Raw genomic sequence first — 24,708 nt, 5'->3', positions numbered from 1 at the left:
GACTTCTAACAGATCAGTACAGGTCACCCTCTTTATTTTCCGCTGGCTTCTTAATAGTTGTACAAATTTGGTTATAGTATATGTTAAACATCAGTTTTTTCACAAATGTGAAGGTACTTTATTAATTAGAAAATCAAATCAAAGCATAAACTGTACATTTATATACACACTATTGGTTAGAATGGAAAACAAAATCTTTTTAAATACATACAGATGAAGTTGAAAAGAATAACTGATACTGCAGTTCTTCTAAAGGCTGGAATACAATCCAAACAGATTTTAAAACATGATGTTTGATCTCCTCCAACTGGATGGACTCTGTGCATATCATTTACATGTGATTCACAGTTTTGTTTTACCTACCAAGATCATTAGACAGGGTTTAAGGGTTCTTGACTTCATTACATTATCATATCGACAAAGATTCTCATGCAAGATATGTTTTTTTTATATATTCAAAAGTTTATACAAAAACTCACTGCAAAGGAAAACTTTTTTCAATACTTACATCCTTAAGACATACATAACCTAAAATGACAAAAAAAAATCTAATTTTGTGTATTTATATAACTAACATGACATGAGATGTTTAGCCCTATAATGCATGGGAATTCCATGGAGTACCAAATCTTCATGTTTGTGTACATTTAAAGGATTTAAAGGACAATTAATGGTCACAGTAGTAGCACCCTTTAAAGTTAAAAGTAAAGTGTGTCATTTTTGCACACTAGCAGAATCAAACAGACTGTTACGAAAGTATGCTCTAATAGTGTGAATGCAATCCAGATGTAATATTCACCATGTTATCATTGTCATGTGACAGTTGTGCCACAACACTGTTATTCACAAATCCACTCTGAATGGGAAAGTAAAATGTCCACCAGATGTGCACTTCAGAATTTTGACGAATGTAGTAGGGCACGCGGATAAATTTAGTGTACTATTTTATGAATACTGTGAATTTGAACATACTACTGTTTACATCGTGTATATTAGGGAAGTATGCATTTTTGACCATTAACCTTTTAATATCCCCACCCCCAAATTTGCTATTGGTCACCCAAACAGATAGCTCCGCCCCACCCAATCATGCTCAAAAATGACATCCTTAACCTTTAAATATCTGCAGCAGATTTGAAGAGCATTTTGTCAGAACGTCTAAATCTGCTGTATATATATCTGACCACAGAGTCTCCTCCAGTGACTCACTGTCATACCCCAATAAGAGGCATTGACATTCTTCCTTTATTTATTACTTAGACGCTCTCTTTTCCCACTCTGAGTCCTTTGGTGGCAGTGGGTACAAATGTGTGGAGGGTGAAGAGATTTAGTCCATTCCCAGAGCCTTCAGCTGTCTCTCGATCTCGGCGTCTGAGATGGTGGCCACTTTAGACTTCGCTGGGGAGGCGCCAGGGACGATCTTTCCTGCTGAGGGGGCTCTTACCATCTGCGGAAACAATAACAATCAAAGCCCTTTATTTGAGCAGTAAAACTTCAGATTTCACAGATCACCTGGTGCTGCCACTCTATCAGCATAAGCCTCCGTTTAGCTGTTGTTTTGGGCAACAGATGTGGCGCCAATCAAATACGATCACTATTTATCCCAACTGTTCTATAGAAACAGAGCCCAAGCACTTTATTTGGGGAAAAACAAGACAAAGAATCTGTGGAATATGGTAACATGAGTATTACATTTTGGCCCAAGGGAATACACATCTGTTGCAATCAGATATGATGATTCTGCATCTCATGAATCTAAAGAAAAGCCTACAGTAATCGCAGCCAGAGTCCAGCCATCTGCTGAAAGCCGCTGGGGCCATCGCCAGAACAACACAGACAGAAAGAAAGCGTACTACCTTTCCTGAGATCTCTATGCCGATCTCATCCAGCACCTGGTTCACGATGTCCTGGCTTTCTTCCTCATCACCCGATTCATCAAAAATCTCATCCAGTGTATCGTTGACTGAGAACAGAAAGTTGTAAAAGTTACTGAAATTTGACAGACTGTCAAAATCAATAAACCAGTTTTAGGATCCAGACGGAATTAAAGGGATACTTCACCCAAAAAAGATTATTCTGTCATTAATTCCTCAGACTCATGTCATTCCAGACCTGTAAGACCTTCGTTCATCTTCAGAACACAAATTAAGATATTTTTGATGAAATCCAAGAGCTTTCTGACCCTCCATAGACATCAATGCAACTGACACTTTCAAGACCCAGAAAAGGTAGTAAGGACATACCGTAGTGATTCAACTGTAATTGTATGCCCTTACTACCTTTCTGGGTCTTGAAAGTGTCAGTTGCATTGTGGTCTATGCAGGGTCAGAAAGCTCTTGGATTTCATCAGAAATATCTTAATTTGTGTTCTGAAGATGAACGAAGGTCTTAAGTTTGGAACGACATGAGGCTGAGGAATTAATGACAGAATTTACATTTTTGGGTGAAGTATCCCTTTAATGGGCATTAATCCAACTGGAAACCAAGTTTGTTTGCAAGGTAAGAGATAGAACAAGAGCTTCTGAGGATCTCAGGTTAGTGGCATCAAACTGTTGAAAGATATTTAGAATTTAGTTTGAAGTACTTACTGTACAATCAACTCATTTTTTATGTTTTTTTTTTTACTAATTAATTCATTATTATCCTAAGTCATTATTAATTTTAAAATTTTGAAATGATTTATCCACAGTTTTTTCAGCATTAAATGTAAAAACCGCCCTAAATGTCACATTAAAAAAAAAAAACATAACATAAAAAAATAATAATTGTGATTGGTCACTTACATGACACTCAAACTTTTGCCGTAAGGTCTAGCTACTGAAATTAGTGGCAACCCAACACAGTGCCAAAATTGTTAATTGCACAATAACGAATTTGGATGGTTTCGTGCTGTCTGTAGCCAATAATTCACTGCACAGAACACGCTGTGTGCACAAACTATGCCCTTGTTGCAACTGAGAACGTTTTAATATAGTCTGATCTATATTTTCTTTTAATTTATGCAGTTTTATACATGGTTTTTGAGGATGAGAGCATGTCACACAATCTGTCCAGGTTGGCATCTAGCTAATTTGGCTGCATCAGCCAAGCGATAGATAAAATGTGCCAAAGTTGTCTGGATGAATAGCTTATGATGTGAAGTTAAATATGGGAAGTGCTGATAAGCCTACTTATTTTGCTATCCTGACTATGCGTAATTATATGGTGAGATGAATTCAAAAAATGCAATGCAACTCAACATGTAATACATAGTCAGTATATCATTTAGCATCATTTCTTTCCCCTGAACAGATCTATCAACTGAGAACCACAAAACCAGCCTCTAATGTGTGTCAGGCACGTCGAAGAACTTACTCATGTCCTCCGTCATTCCTATTTTTAAGTTCTCCTTCTGGAAGTCCTGCATCGTCTGTATTGTCTTCTTGGGGTCCAATTTTTTATTGACAGTCTGCATAGTCTGAAAGACAGAAAGAGTTCAAGCCATCCATCACACTCCCAGAGAATAAACACGGCATCCTTACGGTGCACAAAACGGTAATAAAAAAAACACATGCGCTGACAAAAATCCACCACGGAAGAATAGATTTTGAATGCAGCTCAACATAAATTTCAACTTCACACCATTTGGTGAGAAGGGGGAGTACAGTAAGTAGATGACACGAAACATAAAAATAGGTTGCATGGAGAGAAGTGTGTTTTACTGTCCCTCTGGGCTTCTAGACTGTGGCAGACACACATGAAGAGTCCTATCTGATTACAGAGAATTATTTACACACAGCCTCATTATCACCCATCGCATATCTATTACACCAGCTTATGATTGACTACAAATCCCATGATGCATTAACAATCAGGTGAGGAAATATTAATAGCTTCCTTGCTCATACAATATGGATTGGATACACACACACACTGAATTTTTTTGCGGGAGTACGGCTTGTAAATGAGTGAGAAAACAACACCCCATCAATGAGTAGTCAGAGACTGAATTTAAATGGCTGAAACTGCATTTTAATGTGATGCCACTACATGGCTGTAGTGATTGGTAAAGATAAGACGGGCTTTAGAAGTGCACACTGTGTATTTGCATGTCATCCTATTCAACAAAATAGTGTCTCCAGAGATAAAATGAATAAACCTAACCATCTTATGCAAAATTTAAAGTGTAACAATTAGGCTTAAGACAAAGGCAAGTTGTTGAGATTTTAATGCCATGTGAACAACTGAAACTATTCACATGGCAAAAGCTGTGCTGTACAGACATTATTTTATGCCAACTACATATACAATAAAATTGATGAAAATGTATTCCCATATATTAATGATCAATACACTTTCTTAACTATATTTAAAAATAAAAACAGTATTTAGCAGGGTTATTATAGTTAACTAAAAATAAAATAAAGAACATAAACCTTTTTCAGCTAAAAAGTAAAGGTTTATTCATATTTTCATTTTAGTTTAATTTAATGTACCGAAATAACTCAAAGTGAAATTTAAATAAATAAAAACTATACCGATTAACACACAAAAACTAATAAACTAATAACACACAACCAAAAGACCAAAATGTGAACTAAAATTGAAATAAAAACAGAAAACATAATTAAAACCAGAAAAACGTCTTTATAAAATTAAATTTAAAATGCTATAATGTGTTTTAATAGCTTAAATAATGTGTTAAAATTCAGCTTAAATTCTCCTAAAAAACAATAATACAATTACACAATAAAAACTTTACACTATATACATATAAAAATAAAAAAAACCTCTGGTCATATTAAGATATTCATCTTATTAACCAAGTCCTTTAAGAGAGCTTGCTTAAAACAAAGAAAGCCACCATATAAACTGCATTTATAATGTCCTTCTGGTTGATTGCCATCACATTTATTAAAAAAAAATGGATAAGGCTCTAAGTGCCATAGAGGAACAACATGTCTCATATCTTCAAATGCTGTTCAAGCATCATAGAAAACCCCCAAATGAGCAGTAATAAGGACAGTGTGAATCAACACATAAAGACTGCCCTGATACGAGTTGTTTCTAAATGTTGTGCAGAAACTATATAAACTGGGTCACAATAACAGCAGTGAAGTAAGGAGCCCCTCAACGACATGATAATTAAACCCTGTTTAAGGATTCTTTTGAAGTTATTCGCTACATAAGGGATTCTGTTTTTCCAGCACTTCCCGGGAACATCAGGCTACATGTGAATAATACAGAGCCGTCATCGGGGGGTGGGGGAGCACTGGGACTGCTGTAGAGCCCTGAAATGAGGGGGTATCACTAAAGCCCTCCATGGACAGCAATGAAATAACTCATTTGGTAGTCATGCAGATCCATTCGGAGGTCGGAGCATCTCACCTTCGCTGTGGTAGACATGGCTCCAGCCATCTTCATCTGAGAGTTCATGACTTTGGTCTGCGTGGACATGGACGTGACCTTGGAGCTCACGGCGTAGGTTCGGTTCTTCTGTTTTCTGAGCTGTACGAGCTGTTTGGCGAGTATCTTGCAGGCTTCTCGGTTTCCAGTCTTAGCCATTTTTTTGATTTCCATTTCCTGTTAAGAATAAACACATAAATATCATCCAATTATTAATGCGCATCTCGTCAGTAAAGCCGGTTCTCTAATCAGCGGTAAATTCCATCAGGACAAGCTGCGCAAATCCACGTTCATTATCAGTGTTTATTTGTGCAGCTAGTCAGTTAACAGCTGCTCTATGTGAAATCACGCACCTGATGGAATTTACCGCTGATTAGAGAACCGGCTTTACTGACGAGATGCGCATTAATAATTGGATGATATTTATCGCGCACCCCTATTCTTGATGAAATCAATGAAAAACTTTATTCAGCAATTGTTCTCCTCCAAATCAAATCTTCTGCCATTATCGAGAGTACCTCTGCATGTACACAACTCCTTCGCATGGTGCTGCTGACGTACAACATGTAAAGGTGTTTCACGATGCCATGAAAGCACCTTTTTGTCTAAATGGTTCCATAAAGAACCTTTAAGTATCACAAATGGTTCTTTGTGGCAAAGATTATAAAAAGGTAAGAAAGAGGTGGTTCTTTAAAGAACCTTTGACTGAATGGTTCTTTATGAAACCAAAAATGGTTCTTCTGGGGCATCGCTGTGAAGAACCTTTTAAGCACCTTTATTTATTTGCTGCGCCTTGTTTACGTGCAAAGGAAAGCAATGCGCATGAGTCGTGGTATTCTTGATAACAATCTCATGTTTGGGTAAACTATTCCTGTAATGTATAGAGACTATAAGAAGGATGGCCATTTTCACTTGTTGTTGTTTCATAAAGTTGCTATAAATTGTGTAATTTGGGATGATTTGGGTTTATTTCTGTGCATGTTTTGTCAGACCTGGCTGCTGAATTTTCAATGTTGACTGTAATTAAGCCATCAGTAGAGTTTGGCATTGCAAAGAGAGTAAACGCTTCCAAAAAACTATTTTTGAGAGGTCTGACATGTAAGTTTCAGTCTCAACCAATGATGATGAAGAAGTGTTTTGGAATGGGTATCATTTATTCTTCAAAGATGCATTAAACTGACCAAAAGAGAGAGTCAAAACATTTCAAATGTTACAAAAGATTTCTCTTTGAAATAAATGCTGTTGAACATTTTATTCATCAAATAATCCTGAATAATGCATCATTTGAAACAGAACAAATGTTTTCAACATTGATAACAATTAACGTTTCCTAAACAGCAAATCAGCATATTATTCTGATTTCTGAAGGATCATGTGACACTGAAGACTGGAGTAATGATGCTGAAATTTCAGCCTTAACATCACAGGAATAAATTACATTTGAAAATATTTTAAAATAAAGAAATCAAATATAAAATAATAATATATCAGTTTCCAGTTGTGTTTGGTTCCAAAAGTTGTGCAGAAATGATCATATTCACCTTTTAGTCAGTCATTAAATCCATAACGTAAATCTCAGGCATGTTCTTTTTACCATTTCTCTTGTGTGCTCCTAATGTTAGTCTCTCAGGTAAACTCATGCTGATCAGCTAAACAGACGCATTAGACAGAATGAACTCTAATCACACACATTAGAGCAGGTGCTGCGCTGACATCACATGATGCCTGCTAAGCAAAACACGAGCAGACACATTAACTGCACTCACACACACACACACACACACACACAAGCACACAAGCACAGAGCACTGTCCTACTTTAACACACAATGATGTTGCATGCTGCTTCTGTCTATATTGCCTATGTTTGCCTGTCACAAACAAAATATGACTGGAATAGGGCATTTTTTATGGTTTCGCCATGGTAAAATTGATATGCCATCATTATAAATATTCATGTATAGAGAGCTGAGCGAGATGAAGCTGTAGCATCAGGCCTATTAGAGATGTTTTATTGTCACGTCAGCCACTAGGCAGCACTATGGATTGAAAAACTAGAATAAAGGTGACAGACTGATGTGCTTAACAAAACCCTTTCAGACACCAGATAAAGCAAAGTATGACCCACTTCAGATGACTAATAATTATCCAGCAGTTGATAGATATGACACCATCTAGAGCAGTTTTTTTAAGGCTGAAAAACAGAAACAGTTAACCCAAAACTAATTTCCTCCCCATCCAAAAACTCTTTAAATTGTACCCCAGATTGTCAACGTGTGTGGGATATTAAAGCAGCGGCACATGACCGCCCTGCAGCTATCTTCTAATATAGGTCATTTAAAAAAATGAAATAGACAACAAAGCATATCCATGTCTAATTACAATAAAGACGAAGAAAAAAGAACCCCGCTCTTGGGAAGCAATTATGCACTTTTTTATGTTTACATAGAAACAATTAACGTAAATGGAGGGAGTGAGCGGGAGTGTTGGATTCTTCTGAGCTTTAACAGTGTGGTGGTTTTTAACGGTTTTAGGCCACGTAATCTACCTGTTTCTAAATGCAATTAGCAGGATGATCAAAAATAAATTAATTATCTAACTCTATTCTTTGATGCAATATAAAAGAAATCAAAGAATGACTTTCTGGCATAAGCAGCGAAGCATGGTGCTGGAAGGGAAGAGGTGGATGCTGGGAGTTGAAGTCAGCTGATATGAAACTGTTTTGTTCCACTTACCATTTGCTTCTCCTGTCTCTCCAGGGCAGCTCTGTCTCTGGTGATCTGTCTCTGGGTGCCTCTCAGCTCTTTGGACTGCTCTTTAATGATATCTTTGACAGGATGGGGCAGAGAAAAACATGCAATAAAACCGTCTGAAAAATCCTCATACAGTTCACTGATCTGAAACTGAGAGTTTTTCTCCATCCTTTTTTCCCCCTCCTCCTTTGGTCTCTCACTTATTCAGCCACAGAAAAAAAAAAATTCATAAAGGCGACAATCTACAGTAACAATGTAAAAGTTCCGCTACAACTTATTTACACAGTTTTTATATACTGTACTGTACAATATATACACATTACTGTTCAAATGTATGATTTTTTTTTTAAAGAAAATATTTTTCTTCAGTAGGGATGCATTACATTCATCAAGAGAGTAGGAGACTATGGTGAACTGTTACGAAAGATTCTTTAAGTATCGCGGTTTCTACAAAAATGTTAAGCAGCAGAACATTCAACAGAAATTAAAAATAAAATTAAAATGTAATAATATTTTTCATTATAACTCTTTGCACTGTAGTAATAACTAAAATCTAAAGAAAATATGAGTGGTTTGCATATACAAAATTTCACAACTGTGTTTTGTGTGATTTTGTTTTATAAAAATAAAATAAAATAAAATAGGAAAGCATAACGTAATGGTAATTCCACATCATGCTTAAAATAATTATCACTGCTTAAGCTAAATTTGTTTGTACTATTTTTGTTGTTTGTTGAAGAATACAGCCAGTATTTGTGGTCAAGAAAAACTGCTATGCTCCCGTTAAGGAAGAAAATGTATTTAGGCACCTTAACCACAAGAGGACTTAAATGGGCTTGATTCACAGTCTATTTTGGATCTGAATATTGCAGTTAATGAAATGAAAAGTGCTTTCATGAGCCCGGGGAGCCCAAAAAAAACTTTGTTTGGGAGCAAAGCGAGCAAGATCATGCTCTTTCTGTTTTCATGCATTTGAGGGACAAGTTAAACACATGCAGTGAACATAAGGATCCTCTTCATACTCCTCCTCTAAGGATGGCAGAGTTCAGCCACAACGCCTAAAGGGAAGATACGCTCTCATACACAGCAATCAGCCCAACATGTGCCCTCATGAATGCCAATCATATCATAGCATCCCGTGAGGTTAAACTGTCAATATTAGAAGCAACAGAGGACAAAGGTATACAGAAAATACAAGAAAAGTTGTAAAAAAAAGTTAATAAATTAAATTATAGGGGGATAAAGTTTAATAAAATAATTAAAAATGTTAAAATTAACGATTTGAGATAAGGAAAAACCATGCAAACTGATCAAAAAGTTAGTAGAAATCAAATATAAATAAAATAAAATTAAATAAATTGAAAATAAAATAAATAATAAATATTATATATATATATATATATATATATATATATAAACCAATATAATTATGTAAGTAAAAAGAAAAATCTAATGAAGTTGTTTAAATATTAGTTTAAAAATTCTGAAAAGTATGATTTATGTAATGTATGAAAGTAAAAAAAATTGGATATAATTCTACATGTGTGTCAATAATAAAGTGAAACTAAAACTTCATTCATATTGTACAAAAATAAAGTACAAAAAAGTCACAAAGAGTTTTTGTTTTTTTACATAATTATCATAATAATTTAGTTACTTGCCCATCTCTAAACCTTGATGAGAGTTTGTGTACACGTACAAGTCTACGCAAAAGATGACGTATCGCAAACGTAGTATTGAGGGAGGGTTATCGTCCACAAAACTCGCTGAGCTCAACCAACTCTGCCATCTGAGAGGATAGTTTGCCACGATGGCTCACCTTGGGCACGAAGGTCAAGAGGACAGAGGCTCGGGAATGATGGGAATTCAGCTTGACCATGACAACAGCATCAGAATGTGAGTAAAGACTATGACTGACTCAAATGATTTTATATCAGTTTACCTCCAACTCTTCTGCTTCACTGATAAACGTCAGTCATGTATTATAGACTGTGCCATGTGTAGAAGGCTGTATAGGCAGTAGCTATTTTAATAGCTGACAAAAGCAAATAAATAAATAAGAACTTTAAAACATTCTCTTAAATAATGCTACAATGCTAAAAAATAAATAAACAAATGAAAAGCCTAAAACAAAAAAAAAGATAAGTACGGTCTTTAAAATGATGATTATTAAGTTATGAATGAGTGTTTCTATTGTTAACCACAGGTTTAAATGGAAGTGTTTGAATGATACAATGAGTTGAGTCTTGAGGCAGATAACCTGTTAATCTAACCAGCTAACTATGCCAAATATTCAGAAATCAGTTTGATCTTCACAATGCTGTCCATTAAGGGACTGTTGAGCTCTCAATATAATAAACATCTATAATGTTGTTAAAAAAATAAAAATAAATTAAATGTAAAATAATTTAAAAAGGACATGTATATGAGGTAACCAACATGATTCTGTCTAATCTTGGTAAGTGGCATTGTTACTTTTCACGATAAATCGATGATTTTAATCGTTTTCACTTCTGGTACAGTGAAGATAATTTATGTAATAATTATAAATAAAATAAAAACTTAGAAGACATAACGCATGATGGATCACCGACAGACATATAAAAACAACTTTCTTTTTTAAATATATAAAACACCTGTTATTATAATGCAGGTAGACTATTGTTTATTCACAGTCATTATTAATAACAAAAACACCTTTATAAACACAAGCAGCAAACATTCCGCATTTTTGACTGAGACTTAAGGTAGTAAACATAGAAAAACAGGTCAAACATGCTGATAAAGTTTCAAAAGATGCAGCAGGCAGACAGGTGTAACTTATAATCAGGGATCTAACCATTAAAAACTATAATACAACAATTAACAAAGTGACTTACCGTCAACTGTCTTCTTTTTAAACAGAGATGCCATGATAACTTAGGCTTTGTTTTTCTCTTTAATTCAATGTAAAACTAGTTTCTCTAGCTATCTAACTGCCTGAGCCTAGCTGTGTATCGATCCTCTCAAAGGTCTCGTTTTCCTTGTTTGTCAGCACAACTGACTGACTCTCTCGCATGATGTCAGAGTCACGCCGCGCTGTGGGGACGTCACGAGCGGGGGTCTCCTTCACGTCCTGTAGGGGGCAGCGCCTCACTCCACAAAGCGCTCTGAGCTTCTGTCACTTCAGCAGTTTCGCAAACTGCACACGCTTTTGTGATGGACATTTTCAGCAGTGTCCTGGAGTGTAACTTGCCATAATTCATCTAAAACAATTTCTTCTACATTATTATTTATGCAGTTTTTATGAACTCGCAGTAATTGAGTTTTTGTTCTCTAAGAAAATGTAATTCGTCACACGACTGTAGGACCATTTAAAACGAGGAAGTCGGGACAAAATGTGATTCTCACTCTGGATGGTTTAAATGACACTCGCCACCTTTTGCTTTCATATGTAAATGAGTAATTCATTCTTAGACCATGAGTTAAACAAATAAACAAAAAGATCAGTATGTCAACTAACCGCATAATGACTAGTCTAGTCAAAACAATCCTTTCTCCCCCAGTTTATTCCAGCAAATTTATTGGATAACAAAAGCACTTAAATTCCTACCATCATGTAATATAAACAAAGCCATATTCTTCTGGAGTATCCATCACTCCTGTGGACTTTACTGCAGGTTATAGATGCCATAGCATTGTCAAATTTAATATTCTTATCAATTTTACGCTCCATCCATCTGAACAATTTTTGGCTGGGTTCCTTGTGGGTGTAATTCTCATGGTATGGTAAAGTGGAGCAGACAGGAGATTACTGCCCCACAGCTAAGAAAGCGGAGCCAGCGAGACAGGAGGAGCAGGGGGTGACTTTGGGAGGGATAGCGGATGTGTGCCCCCCAGCACATTATACCCTCTCTCTAAGGAGGACACGGCGCATCCTGGGGCATTATTCTCGTTAAGGTTATTAGGGAGATGTTTTCCAACAATCAGCAAGGTTGGCAACAGGGACTAGCACTAAATGTGCTAATAATGGTAATAAGCCCACTGGTGATCCATCTTGCCCCAAGCACACAGACCAATTCTAGCCTGCAATAATGAGACAAGACTACAATTTTATTTGCTATTGAGGGTGTCTTTAAAGTATATTAAAATCTAAGTTTCATATTAGAGACAGTCTTTCTCTGTGCCTTCGGAGAAGTCCCACAGAGAGTCCTCTGAAACATTTATCTCTCTGCTCTGTTCCCGCATTTGCCCGAGGCTGGCAGACGTTTAATGCTAATGTGCTAACTATGTTTCCAGACAATAATAAAAAGTAAGATATCTCATCTGTGAAATTAGATACTTTCACTATTCCTGGTATGGTGTTGCTGTTTAGAGGAGCTGTACTGATCTACAATCCATTGCTAATCCTTCCACTTCGATGCCATCAATATCATTTATTTAAAGAGATGCAGTAGTTTTGTCTTATAATAAGTCATGCAATGTAAAATTAATCACCTTAGACTGTCAAAATAATTTTTATGACACTATAATGCAAGTGTTCAAGGCATGACTGTTAACAAGACAGACTTATAGATGTATGCAAACAAGGAGCGTTGAATCTGGGTCTCATCATGCTGATTTAGTGGCCACATCTTCATGATGATGAATGCGTTTTGCCCGACTGCTTTGAACTGGTGGCAGGGCAATAATATATCGAGTGACTGATTCCACTCCATCTGCCCCGGGAAGAATACAGCATCAGAGTGTCCCGTGCAATATTGTACTGGATGCCAACTAGGGATTACGTTAATGAGAGATTATCACCCCTGTTGAGTTTTCCTAACACACACACAGGAGTGCAGCGACATATTCTGCATGCAGTGCTTGTCACATACACTGATAATGACCACATAATTAATCAGTTCAATGCATGGATAGTGGCACACAACGACACCCTCAGCCTTGAAATGATCAAGTGAGGTGCTGCACACCTAAATGGGGTCCCAAAGGAAGGTCTTCTTCTGCACTGTAGTAACTACAGCCTTAGGGTTAAACTGAGGCCAGAATTATTCAACTGAGTCAAATGAATGGTATTTGCATGGGGAATTAAAATCATTAAAGGCAGAAGGGCATCAGGAGGACGAGTCCTTCATAGAGGCATAGAGGAACGCAGTCCTTCAGAAATGGAAAGTCTAGACAGAGTTTGTGTGCCAGCACTGCTCATGGTCAAACGGAGGTCTCAGTACAAGCTGTATAATTATAGCAATTCAGGCAGAGATGCATGGGAATTAACCACATTCTCTGTTAATTACTAAAAGTGCTGGCACAGCAGAATGAAGGACCTGTGACTGAATCGGTGAGGTTTGTTACTGACAAAAGCTTGCTTGACAATTCATTGTGTTCTGAACAATTTTCCTAAAATGGAATGTTTAATGTGTCTAATAAGCTGACAATGATCATAACGGAAAGCTTTCATCAGACGGCATGCTTAAGTGTTTTGACAAAATGCTTAAGACAAAAAGTGTTTTTTTTTTGTTTTGTTATTTGCAGTTAAAGGTCCTAAATCAGCGTAGTCTTTAAGTTCAAGTCTTAAATGTATAGAGTCATGGCAGTAAATGTTGCATGCATTGCAAAAAAAAAAAGATTATATATATATATATATATATATATACATAATTAATTCTAAAGTAATAGAGATCAGTTGAAAGTTGTATTTTCCCACTTTGATGAGTTGTTAATACAAAATATTTGCACTAAGTGAACATACTGACATATTGTTCTTTTCAATTTATTCCTTATTTCTTTACTTTGTCTTAAAATGTCTTACATTTGCATTCACAAAACCTGCTAAAACCCTGTTTTAAACAATTCATTGTTTAATCCATCTGATATTTCCAATGACATTCAAAGAGCAAATAACAGTGTGATTGTCTCAAACTATTTTAACATGACATTAATCACAAATTTTCTTCAAAAAGCAAAATTTCCAAAAGGACTATATTTCAATAGAAAAGCAAACCATCCAATTATCTGGTGCTCATAGTCCAATCAGTGCAGAAGATGGTTCTGATAGAGTGACACATTTATTTAAATGAACAATAATGAAGGTGACCAATTAACATGAAAAGCCTGAATCTGAACCTGCTCTATGGTGGTCACACCAGCAGTAAGGAGCCTCCTTTCAAGAGTCGCATATGCAATTAACATTTTAATTTGTAATGCAGGACGACTGTGACAATGAGATTTCTGAACCAGCTGGATTGTTTCTGAACAATTAAAAATGTGAAGAGGATCTTTGTATCCTAGGACATGCTTGTTGAAGTTCCCATTAAGATATCTGTGACATATTTCACCATTTGTCTTGGGGAAGGATTTTAAATTTCACCAAGAAATGATGTTCTTTGATTTTGCCCGTGACACAAATTGAACTCCATTAAACCTTATGCCTCACTGATGTCGTAGAGATAACTGCTAACACTGCCTAAAGGCATGATGGGATAGTTATGCACATGATTACCTCATTCTGGTGGAGATATTGCAGTGTTCTCTGTGTCTTGTGAAGCTTATGAATTATAGCACTCTAGAGAATACACGATTTCACACGAACATCTAATTTAACACAATTTGTGGCTCATTATGTAAACATAACTACATTCATTCAAGCTTCATTTTAACAATCATGAAACATCATAACACATCAATTGACCATAGCATTACTGTTCAACTGGGCTCTACTTAAACCTGCCACGACAGCAAGGAATCTGTCTTTCAACTATTAAAAAGAGAAATAACACATGAAGTGGATTTTTGCTCTGAGTATCAAGCCTTGTGCACTGATATGAAATGCCCGACTAACACAATTGTTTTTTATCTGACAGATTGCTGAACATACAAGTAAGTTCTCTCCCACTGAAGGCTTCAGTAAGTATTAAAGCAAAGAATAAACATTTAAGAGCTCCTGCTTCCTGAGACTCTTGGGATTTATCTGTTCCTGAGGGCTACGCTTCTGCGCAGCCATCTGGAGGAGATGAAGAGAGGACGTTCAAGAAGAACTTTCCTGAAGATAAATCCTGCCATAGATACACTCAACATTTTTTAAATAAAAAATAAGCGTTGTATCTTGGTTGTATCTTGACCTAATAAGTATTACATGTTGTTAAATTGATAGACCCTTAATAAGAAGCACTCCACTAAACCTGCTCAACAATGTCTGTTTATTCAACAGTACAGTGTAGACATTTTCCAGCCACCTCCATGCACAATTTGTGTATTTTTAGCTTCAATCCTATACAAATGTGAAAATAATGATAAATATTACAGGGGCACATGAGCAGTAGATGTTGGTTTTAAGTTCTGTGTAAAATCCTTTTTAAACCAATCCTATTTTACTGAGAAAAATATGTGTCTAAATCTGAAAATAAAAATTATTATATAATGCCTGAGGTGGGAAAATATGTGCCCAATGATGTGGGGTATTTAGAAAATGAATTACATGTAGTTTAAAAAATTGTATATTCCAAGTTGAAATGTTACCAAATTCCAGGAATGACCCATATTGTATTTTATTATATTATATTACAAATAGACTGTGAGACTGTCAGGTGAAATTCAGATCAATGGGTGTCGATCTTATCTTCAGTGTCTAACAGATTTAGATAATGTCAGTTTATCTCCATCTTCATTTGTCAGTACAGTAATGCAGCACTAACAAAGTTGCTGTGTTACTCTAATTTGCATTTAATTGAGGGTTAATGCCGCTCAACCTCTAGTCTTGTCTGCAGGCAAATTCTCACATGCAAAGGTCTTGTCTGGAGTGATTGTATTTAGATTGCATAATGCATCAACCTGTATGTCTTTTGTGCCACACCTGTTACAACTTCCAGCAGTGCAGACTGTAAATACCACTTGATCGTGGGAGCAATGATGAATACAGCTGAAACACTGCAGCATTCCCATTTCAGTTGAACTCATTTTATTATTATTTTTTTCTCTCATTCATGCACACCTGACTTTTTATGTACTTACCCATTTTTTTCAGCAAGTGGATTTATAAAATGAAGTGGGTATTAACTCACCCCTACAGTACTTTATAGTTACAGGTAAAAACCTCTTTCCATCAACCTGTAACCTTTGCTTCCATCTAGAATTAACAAATTATGAACTTTGTTTTAAATGCTATAGTGATATGAAAGCAAATAAGAACGTATTTGTAATGATCAGAAGAAAATGTAATGATCACACTTTATTTTATTGTACTTTAATTTCCGTTGTTCACAAGTAAAATTACTCCACCACATGGGGGATTTATTAAAATGTGTGTCAGAGGAATTTGATCCTTTGAAGCAATCCTTTGTTAGCTGTGAGGCAGAGAGAGAACTAATTCACTACTATAGCTCTTCTGTGTTTCCTGCTCAAACACTTATGAAAAAAGATTATGAACATGATAAGAATTATCATAAGAGTTATATTAGAGGAAAGTGGAACACTGTGGAGATTCATGCAGTTAGGCCTGTAGGATTAACTTGGATCGACAGGAGAAGTCTTCATTGCTCTGTACTGAAAGTGTGTGTGTGTGTGTGTGTGTGTGTGTGTGTGTGTGTGTGTGTGTGTGTGTGTGTGTGTGTGTGTGTGTGTGTGTGTGTGTGTGTGTGTGTGTCCTGATGTCCTACCCAGACTGTGCCCTAGATAAACTTAGTATCACAACACCACTGAATTATTCGCATCTCTTTCTGCATTCTGTCTAACCATCAGAGTGAATAAACCATTTGTCATGACAAGTTCAGCCCTGTCTACATGAGCAGATGAGATCAAACAACAACTGGGAACAGAGCTAGGCAGGGCAAATTAATAATATAATGAACCATCTTGTATTTTCTAAATGGCTCCCCATCTCATTAGGTTGCTTTGTTACAATGAATAAGTACTCTGATGCTGCTCTCCGGTTCTGTCCTTGACTAGTCTTAATGCAAGGTTTTTTTATTTTTTTTATATTGATTATTGGTACATATCATGATAATAAATGTTGATAAAATGATCAAAATGTTGATCCATTACTTTATAGTAGATCATGAATATAATCATATATTCTTCTCTTGCTATGTTTGCAAATGTAAAATGGGTCATGGGTCAATTAAAAGCCATTTCTTCTCACTCTATCCACCTGCCTTTCATTTCCAACTTCTCTCTCTCTCTCTGTAATATGACATATTCGGTTTATTAAAAATAGAAATAAAGACCAGTGTTGTATATATCCTGTCTATTCTAAAGACTTGAGGTTGTGTCCTCATGTGTTAATCTGGTTCCCAACTTTGTAAATAAATTAACAAACTCTGTCATAAGAGCGTCATTCTTTCATCACTTCATCTGTTTAGTCATCCCTGTTGTCATGATGTTGTACTGTAAACAATTAATTATTGAAAAGTGGATATATGCAAATACATAAAAACTCTCAACTACTTTTCTGCTAAAGCTTTTATCAGCATTTAATAAAAATGTAATAATTTAACATAAATTGTTATACATAATATTATTAATTTTACTTTTAAATAAAACACAATGCAGGTTTTTAAAACAAAACAAAAAATGAATAAAGAAATAAAAAGATGAATTCTTTGTCTGACAGAATGTTTAAATGTCTAATGTTAAATCTGAAAAAGAAACCGCAAGGTAAATTGTGGTTTGGACACTCAGTTGGTCTACAGCAGGTGGCAGCACGTGCCTAATGCAAACCTACCTAAAACATTGCTAATTATGAGGACAAGACGTAAAATCAAAACCACAGTTATTACAATTTCCCCTCAAGCGCTTAACATATTACCATTACCAACTAATATACCATATTATCAAAGACCATAAAGTGAACATAAATTAAGTTTAGGCATGCAAAGCAATAATGAAAAACAAATGCGTAGCTAATGCCCATGACAACCTCAGCCAAGTATCTGTTAAGTATTATTTAAGAGTTAGCTTTGAGCGTTTACAAGATAATAACTCTTTATCAAGCGGCTTTTCTTTTACTAGTGTGGTTTGTGAATATATGTTTCAGTTTATTCAGCGAAGCCCTGGTTCCACCAATCAGATCGCAGCGCTCCAAACTTCCCACCAATCAGAGCAGCTGCTGTAACTTCCACGAGCAGCTCGCGCCTGTCGCTCTATTTTGATGCGCTGTCTGTCTGTAGGTGGTGAAGCCTCGATGGGGACACTTTTGTTTTTATGCTAATATTCTCTTTCACAAACCGCGGAGCTTTTGTCAACGCTCAGGTTTATATTGGGGGGGGAATGATGACAACATGTATCTGTGGCTGAGGAAGCTGCCGTGTTCCTGAAGAGCCTCTTGAGATCGTCTAATCCTCTGCCATGAGTTGTTTGGATGTTATGTATCATCAGAGTTATGGAGCTCATCACTACTTGCCCACGACATCAGCAGCAGCAGCGGCTTACAAAGCGGCATATTACCAGCAGCAGCAGCAGCAGCAGCAGGTATGCCATATAATAGGGCTGACACACACAACTCATGAAGAGTTAAAAAAAGTTCTGCTTCAGATATTTATATATGGGTGCAGGACGCTATAGTTCATTTCTTTAAGTGAGGATAGCAGAATACAGTAAACTGTGACATATTACACCCAAAATTTCTTCATACAGAGGACTACCAGTAAAAAAAAAAAATATTGGGATCAAAATTTATTCACTTTGACCTAACCTTGTTTTGCTTAAGTGTTATTTCTTTATATGCTAATGAAAAATTTTACACCATAGACTGAACAAAATGAACCATTGCTCGGCTAACATTTCTATCAAAGTTATCTGATATGATCAAGATGAATTTGTTCCGACACAGTTTACCTCTGTCATATTTTATTGCCATTTCTAAGTTATAGCGAATAAACTGTAAAAATGTGAGAAATGTTGAAGGCGTCTGAATAAAATATGGTTCAACTGTATATATACATATATATTTAATAAAGTTGAAGTTGCAGTCAAGAAATGTTTAGACCCTGTTCAAAAACATCTCAGAGTCAAGATGCAGTTCATGAAGCTTATTTTCTTTAAAATTTTAGGGTTACGTTTTGTTTTAAGCTGCCCCTGTTATGTTGTAATTATACATTTAAGTACTGAGCAATAATAATTAACTACATCTACTTACTACAAGGTTAGGGTTTGTCTTAAGATTACTTGGATGTCATTTTTGCATCATTTATTGTTATTTTTATAATAGTAAGACTGTAACTATACTTACTATAATAATAAGACTGTCTCCCAACTGATTTATTATCTAAAGACTACTGTTATGAAATAAAACCGCATGACATTCGATATAGAATTCCTCAAATTCCATGCAGTGAATTACAGCTGAATGTGTTTAAACAGTCTCTTGTACGAAAATCTTCACTGGCGTAAATCAGCGTGCCACTAATGTGCCAAGAGTGGGCACTGGGCCATCGATTCAGTCTATTTTGGTGGAAGACCAGGTGGTGAATGTGTGCTATTAACACCTGAGCAGTTATTCTTCACTATCTGTGTCTTTCAGCAGAAGAAGTTCAGTGTCTACAGCAGGATGCAGGATTCAGAGGAGTTTCCCTCGGACTGTGGCCAGAGGAAGCAGTCTGGAGCGCTGAAGCCCCGTCCTGAGCCCGGGCGTCCACGAGAGGAGGAGCAGAGCGCTGGAGAAGAGGAGCGCTGCAAGGAGACGCAGCCCGCCGAGGCCGAGTACTTGAGTGCCAGGTGTGTGGTCTTCACCTATTTCCGTGGAGACATTGGGGATGTGGTGGACGAGCATTTCTCACGTGCACTGAGTCAGCCCAGCGCCTTCAGCAATGATGCCAAGACCGGCAGACTTCACTCTGGAGGACCATGGAAAGGTAGAAGACAGTGTTTAATGGGAATCTACAATATTTGTAATCCTAAAATCCAATAATAGTGCTTATAGATAAATGTAGTTATTAATGGAATTGAAACGAACCATCGTTACGTTCAAAATCTGTGGGTCAAATTGACAATTTAATGAATGCAGTCACTCTAAATTTAAAAGTATATTTTACATTTTTGTGCATTTTATAAACAGTGGTGTAACTATTTGTAAACATTTTAAGTTGAAAAAATGTGCTTTCCTGAAGCTCAAAGAGTGAGATCATCCCAAAGCCAAAATTATGGGTCTGATTCCCATCAAAACTGGGCACCAAAACATCAAAGAAGTGTCAATTTCTTCGGATGAAAGCATCTTCCAAATGCCTAAATGTAACTACCCTTATAGGGAAGTTGGGAAACTATCATAACAAAATACATACCATTTTTTCTGCATTTAACCATGACCTTTGCAGGGGCAAACTGATCCAAAAACAAACTTCATAATCATAATAGAAATTTTGTACGCATGTTCCACCACACATTTTTCTTGGTATGACAGGGGTGAATGTGATTTCACCAAGTGCAAAATGATCCTAGAACAACATTTCAATCAACCAATCAGAATTGAGGGAATTGAACTTATTCAACCATCATTTCCCTCTGGTTTTAGGGATAACTTATGGGTAGGGATAGGGTTAGGTCTATATATTTGGACAATAATGTTGATCCAGGATCATACGGTGACCGTATGGCAGGATACTACAAAACCATTTAAATCAGATATCCAGATATTAAGGAACTTTGTTGTGTTTCAGAAGGAAACTCCCACTCTGAGGGTCATCCGTCGTCCCTGTGGGGTAGTGGCTACCCGTCTCAGACCTCCTCTCACCCGGACTTCCCCCTCGCCGCTGCCTTCCACCCTGCAGACGCTGGCCTCTGGAGCAGCCACAGCCTCGCGCAGACTGGCCTGCACCCTCCCTCTGCTCTCACTGACTCCTGGCACTACGGCCTAGGAGCACAGGGTGGAGCGGGATACCCTCACGTGCACGAGATGTACCCTCACATGCACCCCCGTCACCCACCCCCACACTCCCACGCCCACCACGTGCTCCATCACGCCCACAGCCCCGCTCTGGACCCGCGCTTCAGCCCGCTTCTGCTGCCCGGTGTGAGAGCGTCTTGCAGCCCCACGTCCTGCACAGACGGAATCAAAACTGAGCTGGAGCCGAGTAGCATCCCAGCACCAAGCTGGCCCACTTCTTTCCATGGGTCAGTGGACATCTATCATGATACAGGTGAGACAACACTTCTACAGCATGGGGGCATATGCAGTGTTATGGGTTGTTTAAATTATCATAGCATAGTCATTTTTGTTGGAAATAACCATGTGATTATTGGAAGATTTAGTGGATTAAATACTTTACAGTTGTTGCATTCACTACCTTTCGAAAGTTTTGGGTCAGTAAGACTAATATAAGTATTATGCTCAGCAAGGCTGCATTTATTTAATTAAAATTACAGTAAAATTGTGAAATATTATTACAATTTAAAATAACTGTTGTCTATTTAAATATATTTTAGAATGTAATTTATTCCTGTGATTTAAATCTGAATTTTCAGCATCATTACTCAGTCTTCAGTGTCACATGATCCTTCAGAAATCATCCTAATATGCTGATTTGATCAGGATTATTTAATGAATATAAAGTACATATAAGCAAAATTCATTTGAAAAAGAAATCTTTTGTAACATTATAAATGTCATTACTGTCATTTTGAATAATTTAATGCAATTTTGATTAATTTAATGCATCATTTCATGAATAAAAGTATTAATTTCTGACCCCTAACTTTTAGTACATAACAAATAAGTCAAGCATCAGTGCAAAAACAGCTTCACATTATGAGTTAAAGACACAAAACACTCAAATGAAAATTCATATTAAAACTCATACTGCCTAATAATCCCTTTTATATCTAGTTCTTCCTTGTCTTGACTAGTTTGAAGAATGTCAAACTTTTCACATTGTTCTATAATTTGCTTTTACATCTAAATAATGTAAAGCCAGATTTATATGCTTTGATGCATGAAATATAACTACCATATCAGTTACAGGCTAATATATCTGGGGCAGTATTGGATATGTTAGTCGATGTTGGATACTTGTACATATTGAATATTTGTGCATCATTTTCTTTATTTTTACATTTAGATTCCTTTTGCTGACACATATATTTAAAATAGAGTTTAATAACACTTTATTGTAATCTTCAGAATTTAATGAACATTATTTTATTTTTTTAAATGTGGTGTCTGTGATGCATAAATTATTATATATATCTATATATATGCTGTATAAATGACATACGACACATTTCTGTTTTCCTACATGATAAACCATCATACCACACACCCCAAATGTTACGTTGCTGAGTAAAGCGAACATGTTTTAATGATTTATCTGCTTACCCTCAGCGCTTGATCAAGACAAAGCGAAGGCCAGTGTTTGGTTCTGAGACAGAGGAGATTCACTGGACTCCACGCCTGAGACTGGACTTTCTTGGGAACTATTCAGGGGAACATCGGTCTCTATCAGTGAGACGAGCACCAAAACAGCTTTGGGGAAAGCCATCCTGTCTGAGCTTGTGCCCGCTCATGGACAGAGATCAAGTTCTGGACACTTCTGTAAAGAGCTGTGGACCCCAAATGAAGTTTAAGGGGTGTATCCCCCTCTTTCTTTACTCAAAAGAGGTTTTCTCGAGACGGTTGATGCTTTAGAACTGCATTTATGTACTTACCACAGGTTCTGTTGAAAGAACTCATTGTATTCGTACAGCAGGTAGAAATGTGTGAGAAGATCTTGATTTACTTTAATATATTTGTCTTGTGTTTTCTGTCCGTGACTATTTTTGATGTCAAATCATCTGCCTTTGAGCAACAAGTCATTAGTTTTACTGCTATACATAAACTGCTAAGTTTTATTGGCAAACAATCTGTTGTGTTTGGATGCATTTATTAAATCATTTCAGTGATTTACTGTCTCTTTAAATGTTGTCAGTCGTAGCGCTTTATTTCAAATCTGTTTACTTTGCCTCATCAATAAGGCATTTGAGAGGTCAGTGGCACCAAAACACTGCTTATGCTGCTCTTGACCAATTTTGGGAAGGAAATAGGAGAACGCAACGTCCCAGAAGGGGTAGTGTCATTCCATTCACATTTAAGATGCACAATCTGGGACGTGTCATAAATGGAGTTATATTGCAAAAATGTTTATGTGAATGCTCTTAAATGTCAAAAGTTGGTATGCGCTTCCTGTCTGGCGATCCGAGGCGACTTGAACAATTGCAGTTAAAACAGACTCCTCTCATCCACTGCAGATACGTCCTAATAGAGGTCCAGATAAACCCAAAGAATGTGGCGATCAGCCCCTCCGTGTTTCTTTGACCCAAATCCACACGAAGAATGCAAAGAGCGTAGAATATGCAGTCTGGTGTGAAATCAAACATTATTTTGGAGAGCTGCAGCTTTACATATTTTTATGCAAGCGCAGTGCCAGATATTGCATGATATTCGTGGTAAAAGACAGCTGTTGGGCTGCTTGTCCTGTGGCAGTGTGAATGTGTGAGATCTGCAGCTGCTCCATACTGACACACAGTTAAACACTACTCCAGGATAAATAACTCAAAGGTACACTCGTGGTGTGTTTTTTTTACTGTATTTGCAGATAATTTCATATTAATAAATGAAAAGGCTACTGAAGTGCATGTTTAGAAAGTGAACTTTGAAGTAACATCAAAATTAGAAGCTTTCCTTCGAACTAGATTTGACATATTTGTTCGTCATGGTTTTAAAGAAGTGCACTTATTTTGATGTGCTGGCTAACATACTAAACCACACGTACTTGATTATAATTTTAGCTGTAGTGAGTTATTTGGTATTATATTTAAAGTTCAGATATTTTAAATGTACTATATAGCAAGCAACAAATGACATATATTTAAATATGTGACACAAGTTTCGATAATATTTTAGTTGATGTAAATGCTTGTCAGTGCATTCAACAGTACACTTTAACTATATTTATCATTATCATAATTATGAAACAAATCAAAGTGTATTTATTTCAGAATTTCACATTTAATTTAGCGTGTTACTTGCTGTTTCTAATTAATTGGAAAATGTACTAGCAATTTCTGAGTGAAAATGTCTTCATTTTTAATAAGTATGTCAAAAAAGCACTAGATTTCAACAGCATTTAATATAATCTAAAATAATATTAAGTAACATGTAATTAAGTGGCTTAAAACATTACATAAATTTTGCACTTAATAAGTATTCTATTATTATTATTATGGTTTTAAAGTTTTGTTTATCACAGTAAGGGAAAAATAACAGAATGATAATCAAAATACTGAAGATTTAAAAAAATGCTTTATAAACCAGATTTTTACACACATTTTCACAGTTCTGGCAAGTTATCTGCTCATTCTTTTTGTTGAACCACTTCATGTGACCTTGGAGCACAAAACCAGTCATAAGGGTCACTCTTTTTGAAATTGAGATTTATACATCATCTGAAAGCTGAATAAATAAGCTTTCCATTGGTGTATGGTTTGTTGGGACAGGGCAATATTTGTCCAATTTGAAAATCTGGAATCTGAGGGTGCAAAAAAAAAAAAAAATCTAAATATTGAGTAAATTGCCTTTAACGTTGTCCAAATGAAGTTCTTAGCAATGCATATTACTAATCAAAAATTGAGTT

General features: G+C 36.3%; 2 protein-coding genes across 2 annotated transcripts; one reads left to right on the top strand and one right to left on the bottom strand.

Moving 5' to 3' along the window:
- Positions 1-1,100: 1,100 nt before the first annotated feature.
- On the bottom strand, positions 1,101-11,221 carry chmp2ba (charged multivesicular body protein 2Ba). The gene is made up of 6 exons (XM_059499644.1): positions 11,017-11,221; positions 8,120-8,211; positions 5,368-5,562; positions 3,355-3,457; positions 1,857-1,963; positions 1,101-1,447 (listed from the first exon to the last, which is right to left on the bottom strand). The coding sequence occupies exons 1-6, from the start codon at positions 11,048-11,050 to the stop codon at positions 1,328-1,330; spliced, it is 651 nt and encodes a 216-aa protein (XP_059355627.1). The 5' UTR covers positions 11,051-11,221; the 3' UTR covers positions 1,101-1,327.
- Positions 11,222-18,217: 6,996 nt separating this feature from the next.
- vgll3 (vestigial-like family member 3) lies at positions 18,218-22,938 on the top strand. The gene is made up of 4 exons (XM_059499327.1): positions 18,218-18,577; positions 19,629-19,959; positions 20,761-21,240; positions 22,422-22,938. The coding sequence occupies exons 1-4, from the start codon at positions 18,455-18,457 to the stop codon at positions 22,460-22,462; spliced, it is 975 nt and encodes a 324-aa protein (XP_059355310.1). The 5' UTR covers positions 18,218-18,454; the 3' UTR covers positions 22,463-22,938.
- The last annotated feature ends 1,770 nt before the right edge of the window (positions 22,939-24,708 follow it).

Source organism: Carassius carassius, chromosome 19 (assembly GCF_963082965.1).
Source record: "Carassius carassius chromosome 19, fCarCar2.1, whole genome shotgun sequence".
Lineage (NCBI taxonomy): Eukaryota > Metazoa > Chordata > Actinopteri > Cypriniformes > Cyprinidae > Carassius > Carassius carassius.
This window is presented reverse-complemented; position numbering and strand designations above follow the sequence as displayed.

Bases quoted from the DNA above. Each gene is read 5' to 3' on its own strand.
- chmp2ba (XM_059499644.1), bottom strand. From the start codon at position 11,050: ATGGCATCTCTGTTTAAAAAGAAGACAGTTGACG. The intron at 8,212-11,016 runs GTAAGTCACTTT...ATCCTGTCAAAG, and splicing joins TAAAAAGAAGACAGTTGACG to ATATCATTAAAGAGCAGTCC. The intron at 3,458-5,367 runs GTGAGATGCTCC...TCTGTCTTTCAG, and splicing joins CCATGTCTACCACAGCGAAG to ACTATGCAGACTGTCAATAA.
- vgll3 (XM_059499327.1), top strand. From the start codon at position 18,455: ATGAGTTGTTTGGATGTTATGTATCATCAGAGTTATGGAGCTCATCAC. The intron at 19,960-20,760 runs GTAGAAGACAGT...GTTGTGTTTCAG, and splicing joins CTCTGGAGGACCATGGAAAG to AAGGAAACTCCCACTCTGAG. The intron at 21,241-22,421 runs GTGAGACAACAC...GCTTACCCTCAG, and splicing joins GGACATCTATCATGATACAG to CGCTTGATCAAGACAAAGCG.